Source organism: Eutrigla gurnardus, assembly GCF_963514095.1.
Source record: "Eutrigla gurnardus genome assembly, chromosome: 8".
NCBI lineage: Eukaryota > Metazoa > Chordata > Actinopteri > Perciformes > Triglidae > Eutrigla > Eutrigla gurnardus.
Genome location: NC_139922.1, coordinates 19,463,806 through 19,478,426, shown reverse-complemented (window position 1 = coordinate 19,478,426; position 14,621 = coordinate 19,463,806). Strand labels below are relative to the sequence as shown.

The following is a 14,621-nucleotide window of genomic DNA, read 5'->3' as shown; positions in this document are numbered from 1 at the left end:
ACAAGAGTGGAGAGAAGCCAGCTAAAGGGAGGCAGCCTACCGGTACTTAAGGAGGTGTTCCAGGAGTGCAACAACTTACCCACCACCTGTGCTCACACCAATCACTCCAAACTGTGCACGGTTAGGGTCAGGGTTGGGGTTAGGTCTTGGACCAGTGTTTAAAACTCCCAGCAGACACCCACTCACCCTGACAGCTGGTTCTACAGGCCTCGGACCAGCGTTTAAAACTCCCATTAGACACCCACTCACTGTGCCAGGTGGTTCTGCAGGCCTCGGACCAGCGTTTAAAACTCCCAGCAGCCACCCGCTCACCATGACAGCTGGTTCTACAGGTTTAGGGGGTTAGGGTTGGGGTTAGGGTTATTGCATGGAAGTCTACAAGAAAATGACAGTACTTATTACTTGATTCATTATCTCAGTTAACATTGTAAACATGATTTCATGGCCTCAATCGATAGTGTAAGTCTTCTCCCATACAGCTTGATATGCATTTAACAAACAACCACAGAACCTGAGCTGCGTTTGTGTCTCACTCTGGTAATGCTGCAAACACGACATCAACACAGCTTGAAGTTACAAACAAACACAGTTCTGATGTGCCTTCATACATAGATGTGCGGTCAATTGAGTCTGCAGTGGAAAAAAACCAAATAAGAAAGGAAGGAGAGTAGAGTTCCTGCTTTGGAAGACGAAAGTGAGGCTGCATTTAGCCATCAACATCAAACATGAACGTCCATCACAGCTTGATCTGCTTCTTCTTCCTCTGTGAGTACATTAATTTTCTGTTTCTATACTGTTATCTTTTATTTTCTTAAACTTTAAACAGTTTCTCACGGTTGGAGTCTGTTTCGTTGCGTCATCACTTCAGGACATGTTGCTGGTCAACAGTAGAGGCCACAGTGTGTGTCAAGTTGTTCCAATCATAAATCATAATTAATTACTCATGATGAAGTCATGATCTGTGTGTCATGATCTGAGTGTGTCATGATCTGTGTTTTCTTGATTTTGATTTCCTGTTTTATTTTGTAATTTTGCCCTCGTGATTCCCTGTCTCGTACTTCCTGGTCCTTGTTGTTTCCGCTGTCTTGACTCCCCCACCCTCTCATGTTGATTACCATGCCTGCCCTGATGTGTTTCACCTGTTCCTCGTCAGCTCCCTGCCTCCCTGTGTATATAGTCTGTGTGTTTCCCCTGTCTCATTGTTGGGTCATTGTCGTTGTCATTGTCGCTGTCTGTCACTCCCTGTCTGCTGCACCACGTCATGTCCATGGATTTATTCGTTTCTGCCTCCCGTGTCTCTTCGTGTTTTGGTTCCTTTTTCGTAAGTGTTTCTTTGACTGGTGTTTTTGCCCCTGAGGTCTTCCTGGTTTGATACTTTGTTTTTTGTCTTAGTTTTTGGTTTTGTATTTAGTTTGTTATTGAAATAAAACCTTTTTAACTGCATTTGGGTCCTCACCCCCTTTTTCTGAGTCTCCGTTTCCCCGAACCTGACGAGGGTGAGGTGTCTTGCTCAGGGACACCAGGCACTCAGCTAGGAGGAGCTAAAGCCCCCCATCCTCTTATGTCTAAGTTGTTGCAGCCTGGTTCGGGTTCCTTCTGTGTGGAGTTTGCATGTTCTCCCCGTGTAAGCATGGGTTCTCTCCGGGTTCTCCCACAGTCCAAAGACATGCAGGATCGGGATGTTCACTGATGACTCTAAATTGTGTGTAAATTTGAGTGTGAATGGTGTCTGTCTGTACATGTCGGCCCTGTGATAGACTGCATATAACTATTGATTGTTCAAATTTTCCGCAGCACTGCGGGACAGAAACACTGGTGTCATCAGTGCAGAAACCAACATCCATACAGGAACTGAAGGAGGAAGCATCACAGTTGCATGCTATTTCTATTTCTCTGCAAGGACGAAGATCTTCTGTAAGGAAGAATGTGAAGAAACAGACTTTATCTTACAAACGGATGATGTAAAAGCTCAGAGTGGCAGATACAGCATTGCATATGAAGAAGGGACTTATCCAGTATCTTCCACAATTCTGTATGTGAGCATCACAAAGCTGACTAGGTCTGATGCAGGAAAGTACAGATGTGGTTTGCACAGATCTCTTTCAGCCTCGCCAATGTACAATAAGTTTGAGATCAGAGTTAAAGACGGTGAGTTTCCTGAGAGCCTTGGAATGAATTGTTTACTGATAGCTGCTCTTGTTTCAAATAACTTAATGTTATTAACATTTACATTTTATTAAATGTTTAGTCTAACAATTAAAGAGCAGCATTTTTTCATCATTGTACACCCTGATAAATGCTCCTCTTAACATCATTTCATCTGTAAAATATCTGAAAAACTTTTTTTTCCATGTTTCACAGCTCCGATCTCTTCAGAACCAAACCAGACTGTCCAACCTAATCCAACGTTTGTCCCATCAACTAGTTCCTCAGCTCAAACAGGTATGCTGCTGTATGCAGGTCTGACTCTGGCTGTCATGCTCATTGTATTATCAACGGCTGTGCTAGTACACTATATATTTTTTAAAATTAAAATGATTTTTAATTGGAAAAGTTTGTATTTAAGCCAAGTATGTATGCTTGTATGGATATAGTTATTATTCAGGACCTATTGATTTAATGTTTCACAGCTCCAATCTCTTCAGAACCAAACCAGACTGTCCGACCTAATTCAACGTGTGTCTCATCAACTTGTTCCTCAGCTCAAACAGGTATGCTGCAGGTCTGACTCTGGCCGTCATGCTCATTGTATTATCAACGGCTGTGCTAGTACACTATATATTTTTTAAAATTCAAATGATTTTTAATTGGAAAAGTTTGTATTTAAGCCAAGTATGTATGCCTGTATGGATATAGTTATTATTCAGGACCTATTGATTTAATGACTTAAATATTTAGCTGACATGACCAGTAGTTGGCAAAAAAAAAACATGAATGGGTTACACATGTACTCATCAGTCCAGATATTTTATGATGAACCAGGAAGTGGAAAACAAACGTGATCCTCTGCTCAAATGACCACAGGTGCTGAGCTGTATGTGCGTCTCACTCTGGTCGTCATATTCACGATCGTTGTAGCACTTGTGCTGATCTTCTTCATAAAGAAGACCACTAAACCCAAAGGTGAGGCGACAGGACACAAACACACGCACAACAAACTCTCTTCACAGAAACAAAACACCAACGACACACAAACAGCGTTCTGCCAGATGTTTAAGCAGCAGACCTAATCTTCTGAACACAATGTTTTTCAGAATCTCCTGTCGAATGTCTGTATGCTGATGTCATAGAGGTGAGTTTAAGTACATCTGGGACATCCCCACATCATTAGTGTTTGTGGAAACCACCTGATATTTATACAGACCTTATTTTTGCTTTAGTTCCAGAAAACAGAATCTTTAGACTCCACCTGCTAAAATCACATTTTTATTGTACGGCAGAGGAAATGAGACGTCCTCCTCCCTCTTTGAAACATGTTTAATGTGCAGATAGGATAGAATCCAAAAGCTAATTAGTGTTAATTAGACACCCTGCTTCTTTACATACATTATTTGTTAATAGCGGACTTTAAAAATGTCACCATATATTTGACATTGTCATCGGATGTGACACCTCACAACTTAATGAATTTCATAAGGATTTAAGCCATGATGTCTGTGCTTATAAACACTATTATGAACCTTAGCTATTTGACCTGACACATGTGACTATTGCTTCTTTGCACATTTTGACCTCTTCAATTTAGGCAGTAGAAATTAAAATGCACTCTACCGGATCAAATTGTCAAACTCAGGTATTCCACGCAGTCTTCTATCAACCTGCGCTATTTGACCTGACAAACAATTGTTTATAAAAAACTTAAAAAAAAAAAAGAATAGTCAAGTATGTTGGAAAAGAAATGAAAAATTCATAGTATAGCAAAAATATTTTAAAAAGTCATAGTACAGTAGTGGGTACCACTGTCGGTTTTGGGTTCTCTCTGTGTTAGCTGGGTTCTCTCCAGGTTCTCCGACTTCCTCCCACAGTCCAAGCATGGAGGCAACATGCAGGATGGGGATAGGTTAATTGATGATTCTTAATTGCCCATAGGCCTAAATGTGAGTGTGAATGTTTGTGTGTCTCTACATGTCAGCCCTGTGATAGACTGGCGTCCTGCACATACATACATACATACATACATACATACATACATACCAGTGGCGAGTGGTGACCGTTTACTGTGGTCATGCTGAAGTGTCAATACCATGCGCGCCCGTGGGGGGGCATTATATTTTTTAATAAAAAATATAATATGGTTAGTGGAAACAGCTTGTAGTGATCACGTTGGTCCAGAGTACATTTGATCACTATAAGCGGTTGATTACTAAAACTGAATTGTTATTACAGTATTTCACTTATTTTTTTTATGGAGAACATCATCTAAATGCCAGTTGTATAGTTTTTCAATGAGAAAAATTTAACGAAACGGTCGTCAGCGCGATCCTCTCGTCAGCTCCAAACTCACCCGTCTGCACCTCAATCACAGACCTGGTTTTCCGCACAGCATTTACAAAACTCACTGACACCACGTCTCAGATAGGTGCTGCTGCCGGTGTGTTTTTAAAGGAGTCATAACCTGGTTTTATACGTATCCAGCCCCCCTTGGATCGCTTTGGATCAATTCGTAAAACTTATTAGAAAAAAAAAAAACAAATTTTAATCAAACATTGAGCTTGTTCTGACCCTTTTTCGTACCGCGATTTTATCACGCGAGATTACGCGCAAGGTTTTGACTGGTCCGGATGTGCATTGTATAATATGTAATGAGGCGCGCGTTGATTTGCCGCAGGAAGGACAGAGCCGGGGGGGCTTGCCTGCATGCAGACTCCAAAACATAAACAGCCCCCTGTCATGGCGCACACACTAAATGACGAACCTTACGGAATTCAGGCATTTATGTACGAACCAGAGTCGGAACCCGAACCGGAGAGTGAAGAGCCAGAGACGGTTGAAGAGACACGTTTACAGCAGGACGTCAGGTAGCGGACGGGGGGGGGGTTGGGTGGTGAAAGAGGGGTGGGCTTATGCAAGTAGCCTCCACGGTGACGTCACCGTAGGCGCAGAATCAAAATCTCGTGCTTTAGGAATGCATACCTTGTGTGCTATTCCTGTTCGGAAAAAGAGCAGAAGCGAAAAAACGGCGCCACTTTCAAACTCCAGCCTTTCAGGCAAGTTTCAACTGAGGTCAAACACAGATATGCATGTTTTAACAAGAGAAATTGCGATTTCCTGGTGATGACTCCTTTAAAACGAACTAGGCTAGTAGCGCCGCAGATTTCTCATTCCCCACCTTGTTTGACTGAGAGTGTTTCGAGATGGTTTTCATGAATGAACAGGCAATATGTCGCTGTCAGACCGGATCGTTTGACGGGAGGGGGGTCGGCTAGCTAGCCATTTATGTTTCTCATACGCGCTAGCTTGAAAGTGACGGACGGAATTCTTTGCAGTCTTTGTGATATTTACTTCAGGAGTAGGCCGACCACTTGAAATTATAGCTTTCTTTTCCTCAAAAGGTCTCCGCGAAAACGGCACTGAACGCAAAGCCTGAATATAATTAATATTTTCAGCCATTTTGACCAGGCTACACAATGAATGAACCACTGACAGTTTCCCGCTGAACAATTCAAACAAGTCATTTTTGCGCATGCGCGTTGGCAGATAAGCTGCTTCACTGACAGCTTTTTTGCCATTCAAAACGCTCATCTACAGTAAACACGGCCTTTAGCAGTAACTGTACTAGTCGGTGTCACAGTGCGCATGCGCGAAACAAGCTGTCAGCTTTCCAGCTTTTCGCAAGCAAAACGGGACAGATTAGGCACGGATTTAAGACCAAAACAGTAAAACTAAGGTATTGTATAATTGAACACACTGCCAGATTAATATTTTCAATTATTTTTATTGAAGGGCTTGGGCATGCACTGCATTTATAGCTTATTATGACCGCTCGCCCATGATACATACATACATACATACATACATACATACATACATACATCAGTGTTTCCCCTAGAATTTTTTTCAGGCCCGGTGGTACCCACCGAAAAAACCCTAAACAGACGAGACGCGTGGGATGGTGTATTGGTGCAGTTGGATTAAGTCAGGTGGCACAGCAAGCAGTCTGCAATTCTGCAATTATTATATTTGCATTCAACATTTTTGTTCAACCAGAGTGTATTCAAGGTTTTCAAGGATTCAAGGAGAGAGTGACTTATTAAGGTGCCGGTTGATGGAAATTATCCAAAATTAGGGGCTGGAAAAATATGGCTGGAAAATGAGGAGCATCACATTAATAGCTACAGATACTGTAAAACACTAAAACGACATATGAGTGCATATATTGTCTTATTTTATCAAGTAAAATATAAGTTTTATAGGTTTACTCAACAGCCTGATAGTTCATAGAAATTCAGGGGGAAATAGGTTAACTCAGAGTTCCACAGCTTATCAAAAAACAAAGCTCATTTTTTAACATAGGCTGCCTAAGGGCACAATCAGTAGCGTGCCTCGGCACTGCCCCAGGGGGGTCCCCCGCGGCTTGCATTCACACTGCTCAAGCCCAAACGGGCTTTGGCCCGTTAGCCGGTTGTACATACGTCATTACGTCCTAATACTACACACGCATGGCTTGATGTTGTTTTGAAGGAGCGCCGTCTCTGCATATATTTCTCGACAACACTCGACCTGCATCAGCGAATGTGCGCACGAGCGGATCTGTGCGAGCAGGCAGCGCGAGGAAAGCGGATTTTGGACGGAGACACACAGCGGCATTTTTCTTATAAATGCATGTCCTGTTCCGCACCCTAACCCCACAAAATACAGTGTAAACTTTCCGTGTTTTCAAAGTAGAAAGCGACATCGTGGTGGTTTAACGAGGCAGAGCGGCATCAGAACAACATCAAGCGCGTAAAGTACACGAAGAAGAACGTAGCGGGAGCGCGCGGCGAGGATTGTTGCGGCCGCGCGTCTTGCGGAGCAAGTCTACTGTGCTGCGCGCAGTGGCGGCGCCAGGGAGGGGCTTGGTTGGGCTATAGCCCCATCAAGAATTGTGTCAGCCCTACCGTTAGCCCTACCATAAAACCACCAAGAAAAAAACAACAACAAAATAACCAAGAAAAGTGCGGAGTTCAACAGCAACACCACGTCACGTCGTAACGGCATTCAGGCAGCTGCGATGACAACTGTCACTGATCTGGGTTCATTAACAGACTGTACTGTCCGTACGTCAACGTCACTCATGTGAGCCCGCTTTTAGTGTATGCTCGACACAGAGACCGCAGGCTACTAGTTTGTAAGCTACCTGGCTCTAGCAGTTCGCGTTAGCGGCTTATAGTCACTCACGTTAAGTTAATGTTAGTAAGATGGTCAAAATTGATCATGGATACATTTGTTTTTAAACGTCGTCGGACGGAACAACAGATGGCGGTGGCGGGCGTGTTGGATAAAACTACGGACGCACCGTTGACACCTGCAGAGGAAGATGACCACTCGGGTCCCGGCTGTTAACGTAACTATTCACGTTTCGCTGTCTCTCTCTCTCACTGTGTGCGTGTTTATAGCTGCGGGAGGGTGTTGTCAGCGCCGCCGCCAGGATTCAATTTCAATGTACGCACAGAAACGGCAAATACAACAACTAATGGAAAAATACTTTTTTAAGACAAAATCTAATGTTTTCAGTATCAGTGAAATCAGTAGTGTAGCCTATATCATGGTGATAGGCCCCGGTGCAAATAGTTTTTTGTGCCCTCCATCCCCGACCTAAACACAAGCGCACGCTTGTGAGCACTCCACGCACGCACACACACGCTTGGACACGCACGCACAGTACGGTATCATAACTCTGCCGGCCCGGGGAGAGAGACATGCATCGGCTCGGCCCACAGTGCTCAGCAGCAGAGAGGTGACGAGACTAGAGCCGAGCTGTATTGTGTAGTGGAGAGGGGCCAACACACGCTATGCGTAATTGACAAAATTCATAAAATGTTGTAAAAATGATGTAAAAGTCCTAACATATGCTTCTATATCGCGTGTCAATCAAAATCTGAGTGTAGTGAGTCCAAAACAGTCATAAAAAGGCTTATTCATGGCAGGCAGGCAGGTGGTTGAGTGGTTAGAGTGCATGCCATTTACCCATGTCTGCATATATGCAGCAGCCTCAGGTTCGAATCCCGGCTGGAGATCCTTTGATACATGTCACATCCCCCTCTCTCTCCCATGTTTCCTCTCTATCCACCGCTAAATACAAAGGTGTCTATGCAAGAAAATAATCTTTAAAAAAAAAAGCCTTGATCATATTGTTAAAAAAAGGTCATGTCGAAAATTCACGAAAAAGTCAGTCAGAATATATTCATAAAAAAATATTTAAAATTGTTAAAGAGTCATAAAAATCGCTCATCTCGCTTGACGTCATGACGTCAGTCCAAAACAGCCATAAAAAGCCATGATCAATTTTTTCAGGAAAAAAAAGTGAAAAATCGACAAAATTCATAAAATGTTGTAAAAATGATGTAAAAGTCCTAACATATGCTTCTATATCGCGTGTCAATCAAAATCTGAGTGTAGTGAGTGCAAAATAGTTATAAAAAGGCTTAGTCATATCCCCCCCCCCCCCCCCCCTCCCAAAAAAAAGTCATACTATAGCACGTCGAAAATTCCCGAAAAAGTCAGTCAGAATATATTCATAAAAAAATATCTAAAATTGTTAAAGAGTCATAAAAATCGCTCATATCGCTTGACGCGCCTAGTCTCAGTGTAGTGACGCTTGTGAGCACTCCACGCACACACACACACGCTTGGACACGCACGCACAGTACGGTATGATAACTCTGCCGGCCCGGGGAGAGAGACATGCATCGGCTCGGCCTACAGTGCTCAGCAGCAGAGAGGTTACGAGACTAGAGCCGAGCTGTATTGTGTAGTGGGGAGGGGCCAACACACGCTATGCGCAATTGCGCACACACGCGCGATCGTCCTCTCAAATGCGGCTGCATCCGGCCCGGTTCAGCAGCATCAATTTTTTTTTTCCACCTTCAAAAAAAGTCCTCCCAGTGCGTACTGGATAGCGGCTGGCAGCGCCACTGGGTGTTGTTATATATTCACATTGAAATTCTGACATTGATTTGAGCCCCACCGTCGTATGAGTTAGCCCCACCGTAGTTGAACCAGAAAAAATACTCTGGCGCCGCCACTGGCTGCGCGGAGGCGCTCCTAATGTAAATGATTATTGATTTATGAATGAATTGATAGGTGGCTTATTTTTGGCATATTGATAATTTTTTTTGGCCTGGCGGCAGGTCTCCTTGGCCTGGCGACCCCGCCAGGCCTGTACAATGGTAGGGGAAACACTGTACATACATACAATCCTTAAGTGATAAGCTTTGATCTCTCTTTGGTTTCTTTCAGACTTCTGGATTAAAGCTCTTGTTTCCCCCCCACAGTACAGGGCTCCTCAATCAACAGCGCCTCCCTGTGGCAGTGCAGATTACGTCGTCTACTCTGTCCCCATGACAGGAGTGAGCTTGGACAGCAGCCATGCGGAAGACGCTTCAACTCCTCTGTACGCCACTGTTACATTACATCAGCTGTAGCTTCAAGGCTGGTAATTACCAAAGTACAAATTACACATTACCGTTAAAGTATTTAGATTGTTATTTGGGGTTCACACTGTCTCAGCTGCTCAGGATAATCCAAACACAAATGACTCCCAGCTGATGTGCACATCTGTTAAATAACTTTGGCAAATTCAAGTAGTAATTCACATGTTTTAATGAAAATAAACTTGACATGAATCGAGCATTGGCAGTTCAAACAGTATATGGTCTTTATCTTTTAGAAAATATTGTCATCCACAAATCTTTCACTTTTGTGTTGAATACCAAACTGTCACCACGCAGTGTAACCACCGACGCAGCAGCACAAAAAGACACTGCAAATGCATTTTACAAAATATATTATTAATTGTTCTCACAAGTTCCCTGCATCTCTCTCTCTCTCTCTCTCTCTCTCTCTCTCTCTCTCTCTCTCTCTCTCTCTCTCTCTCTCTCTCTCTCTCTCTCTTTCTGCATCACATGCCAAATTGCAACATGGCTCGTCCACGTTGTCCATAAAAAAGAAATCTAAGAAAAACATACAAAAAACAAATTAATTTAACTTAACATTCAAAAACAATAACAAAAGGAAGACAAAACACTTGGTAAATATTTCCCTTTTACAGTCTGTGTTCAAAAAGAACATAATAATAATGACCTGATACAAAACAAACTAAACACAACATGTGAGGTTTGGATAAAAGAGGTGAAAATAAATGCTGTGGCACGTTACAGGTAAACATGGAGGAGGAGGAGGATGAAGGTCAGCTGACAGAATAAATGCTGCATAGAATCAATATTACTAATCTCTAATTTAGAGAAGACTACTTTGGAATATTGCTCTGTACTCTCAAGCAGAGTCTTATATTTAATGTGTAGTTATTTTGTAATAGTGCTTCCTCTTTGAACATCTTTCATATAACAACTTTGATAACGGAAGTCCTGCTGCAAAATGTACTTTTTCCTGACATGAATTTCACAAAGAGAACAGTTTAAATACATGACTGCTCGAAAGTGTCTCCGTGCAAACTTGAAGTTGTGGGTTCTTCTTCACTTCTGAAAACTGCAGGAGAGAGAAATGCGACCCAAACCCCCGGCTTTAACGGAACATGCCGTTGTTGCAAGTTTGTTTTGTTTTTCTTATTGTCAATTGTCAATATTGTCTCATGAAAAGACCAAAACCAACAATCAATGTATCTACTAGCACATCTTAGTGTCAAAGCATGATCTTATCTTATTCCTCTGGGCCACAGAAAACTCACTAGCACAACATGTAGATTCATCCACTGCTAAAAATAGTCCCCAATAAGTGCACCATTTACTGCAGTTTGAATCAAGTTCTCTAAAAATTACAGTGTCCAGCTTTTTCAAGAAATTACTAAGCCTTTTTAAAAGGAATACACATATTTGTGAGTTTTTTTTTTTTTTTTTACATCTTCAGTAAGAACTAATGTGCGTTGTTGAGTTTTGAGAGACAGAAAACACATGGTTTTCCATTAAATTTGTTGTAATAAAAAAAATAAACAATTAACAATTTCTCTTTTCTGTCTTCCATGTACCGAAGCAAATGTCTGTCGTCATATTTTATGGCATTATGACAAAAAAAAAGTCAAAACAAAATCCTAAATTCTAATTTTTCATTCAATTACATCCTTTAAGAATATAACTCGTCACTGCAGGCCTTCTTTTGTGCACGGCGAGTGGAAACACTGACTGATTAGTCTAGCCTCATCTTTAACTTTATTCAAATGTTAAATGAATGAAGCTTCAAACTATTGGGTGCAGCCCTGCTGGTTAGTTCAACACGTTAATGAAACTGGCTTTGCCCCTCTTTCCCATGGTTGTCTACTTGCAAGATGCATAAGGGTGCAGATGAATGGCCCGGTGGAAAGAACACATTTTGTTTGAAAAACAAAACCCTACCCGACTTGAAAGCTAACGAGTTTGTTGTAAGTCCACATCATCAGCTCTCCTGCTCCAACACTCAAACGAACCCAGACTCCAAAATACAACAAAGTCCCTTTTAACACTCGACAGAAAATAACATCAAAGGAAGAACATTGATGTAAAAAAAAAAAAAGCCTCAAGATGAAGAATAATATTTTACACAAAAAAAACAACTTTTTTTACCTGCTTTGCATCGTCAGCTCTGACTGTTTCATCAAAAACATGATTCTTCATCTGGAGGATTATTTGCATTAAATACATTTCAGTGACTCGGTCAATTTTCAATACACAATAATACAATAACATACTTTGCACATTGTTACGTAGAAACACATTATGTAGAAAAATATTATTCAGCTTGTTACTTAGTGATTAAATAAATATTCAGGATTGTGAAGCAAAAAGGCAAAAGTGCAAAAACAACAGAGGCCCCACAGGGATCGTTTGTGCCGTCTCTCTTCCAACATGGCCGCCTGTAACCAATGGTAACCACTTTTAAAAGAAAATGCCCACTTTGGCTTCGGGTGAAGCAGATAAAATGTTTCACTGTGTCCTGACAGCAGTTTTTCGTGCTGCAGCATGGAGGAAAAACAGGCACCAACAACTCGCTAGAGGCCTCAGTTTGGTTAAATATTTGTCCCTTTATGATACAGTAAAAACAGAATAAATAATATTTGAGTTTTTTAAGGTAGTTCATGAACAGGAAGGTCTTTTTAGTAGTTGAATTTGCATCACAATGCAGACATAATGAGGAAGTCTGTAGCTACAGTGAGTTCCCTTCAAGAAAGTTCTCTTTGTTGTTCTAATAATAATAATAATAATAATAATATCAGTCATTAAAGGCCTGTTTTGCCTTACGTGAGCTGCTCTGTCTATTCACCCATCAGTTTTTACAACCTCCACTGTTTTGTTAGTTGATATTATTAATAATAAATCAGTCACAAATTCTCTCAAACAATTGATTAAATGTCAAAAAAGCAAACAGAATGGGGAAACTCATTTTCAAGGATGCCAACATTGCAGCAGAGACAATGACAACAGCGATGGTTTCCTTGGTTTCAGTGCAATCTGAAAGCTTCTCATCCTCACATTTTGTCTGAAGGATGCACTGCTCCTCTGTGACCACCTGAGGGAGTAGTAGTCTGCTGATTGCTCACACCAAACTAGTGGAGGGACTACAACATGAGAGCAAGACAGAGGTCAAAATACAGAAGAGAGGTGAAGATAAAGTTGCCCATTTGAATCCCTGCATCCAAGGACAGACAAAATAGGAAGAACTATTATTCCGGTGCCCTAAGGCAAGGCACTTAAAAAGATAAATAATGTGTTCTACAGTAAAGTGAGTATATACTTTGCTTAAGTAGCAAAACAACACGAGCAATTTTGTTTTAAGATGCTTTTAAATGCAGTTACATGATTGTCAAATGCAGAAAGCTTTTTTGTTTACTGACTGTCAACTGAAAAAAATCTAAATAGGGAGGGCTATTTTTGGCATTTATGTCAGATTCTTTCATTATCACAGTCTCAGTGACCTCTCAGGGCTACAGTGTTACAGAGGCAGTGAACTCGAAGTTACATTTTGGAAACCCTATGGCAGCAATTTGATTGGATAAGAATATGAAAATGTCTTTGAAAATGGCACGTCTGGTTAGATTTAGTTTGGAACTAAACATGGTTTAAAAAAATTGTGAGACTATCCTTTAAAAGTTCAACACAGGGTGCAGGTGGAGCGATAAACCTGAAGGGGAACCTTTGCAGTTCATAATATGTGTACGTATGGGGCCAATAAAAAATAAAAGACCCAGAGAGTTTAGAAAACTGCTGAACACACCTTTACAAACACGCTACTACATTAGTTTCAACCAGCAATCTCTGCAGAGAAGAAGTGATGGAAACCAAACCACAAATAACATGTGTGTGTATATATATATATATATATATATATATATATATATATATATATATATATTTATATATTACATACACATCACTCTCTCTCTCTCTCTCTCTCTCTCTCTCTATCTATATCTATATCTATATCTATATACATAGATATAGATATATATATACATCTTTTGATCGTGAGTTAACATTTTTTGAGATGTAAAGAATTGTACGAAATAAAAGAAGTAACTGAGACATGAGCAAGACCTTTTTGGTTTGTGGACACGCATCGAAGATCAGACTCCCTGCTGACTAGTGTCACCTAATTTGCTTTGAAGGTGCCACTACAATATATATATATATTAATATTTATATATATATATATATATATATGGTGGGGTGAGAGTGTAGGTAAGAGGCCACCAAAATCTGACTGCCTGACAATATCTTATGGAAATCTGCCAAGACCTCAATTACATACGGCAAACAATGAATCACTGAAAATGTCTGTTGAAAAGGGGGTAAATAACTCAGGGGAAATTAATCCAATTATGAACATAGAAGAATCTTATTTAAGTATTCTTTGGTGAACAGTAAAATTGTGTCTTTTTGAAACACATTCAAAATCAACAAGAGTGGAGAGAAGCCAGCTAAAGGGAGGCAGCCTACCGGTACTTAAGGAGGTGTTCCAGGAGTGCAACAACTTACCCACCACCTGTGCTCACACCAATCACTCCAAACTGTGCACGGTTAGGGTCAGGGTTGGGGTTAGGTCTTGGACCAGTGCTTAAAACTCCCAGCAGACACCCACTCACTGTGCCAGGTGGTTCTGCAGGCCTCGGACCAGCGTTTAAAACTCCCAGCAGACATCCACTCACCATGCAAGCTGGTTCTACAGGGTTAGGGGGATAGGGTTAGGTCCTGGACCAGTGTTTAAAACTCCCAGCAGCCACCCGCTCACCATGACAGCTGGTTCTACAGGTTTAGGGGGTTAGGGTTGGGGTTAGGGTTATTGCATGGAAGTCTACAAGAAAATGACAATACTTATCACTTGATTCATTATCTCAGTTAACATTGTAAACATGGCCTCAATCGATAGTGTAAGTCTTCTCCCATACAGCTTGATATGCATTTAACAAACAACCACAGAACCTGAGCTGCGTTTGT

General features: G+C 41.3%; 1 protein-coding gene across 3 annotated transcripts; it reads left to right on the top strand.

The window, feature by feature from the left end:
• The first annotated feature begins 711 nt into the window (after positions 1–711).
• LOC311017531 (uncharacterized protein) lies at positions 712–10,258 on the top strand. Of its 3 annotated transcripts, XM_084015935.1 has the most exons (7): positions 712–765; positions 1,795–2,148; positions 2,362–2,442; positions 2,631–2,711; positions 3,025–3,123; positions 3,255–3,292; positions 9,474–10,258. In XM_084015935.1, exons 1-7 carry the CDS (start codon positions 726–728, stop codon positions 9,621–9,623), a joined length of 843 nt encoding a protein of 280 aa, XP_083872061.1. In that variant the 5' UTR covers positions 712–725; the 3' UTR covers positions 9,624–10,258. The 3 variants fall into 3 exon arrangements, with proteins under 3 accessions (XP_083872061.1, XP_083872062.1, XP_083872063.1); XM_084015936.1 differs by lacking the exon at positions 2,362–2,442; XM_084015937.1 differs by lacking the exon at positions 2,631–2,711.
• Positions 10,259–14,621: the final 4,363 nt, after the last annotated feature.

Coding starts and splice junctions, on each gene's coding strand:
- LOC311017531 (XM_084015935.1), top strand. CDS start 726: ATGAACGTCCATCACAGCTTGATCTGCTTCTTCTTCCTCT. Junction 766..1,794: donor GATCTGCTTCTTCTTCCTCT/GTGAGTACATTA, acceptor AATTTTCCGCAG/CACTGCGGGACAGAAACACT. Junction 2,149..2,361: donor TGAGATCAGAGTTAAAGACG/GTGAGTTTCCTG, acceptor CATGTTTCACAG/CTCCGATCTCTTCAGAACCA.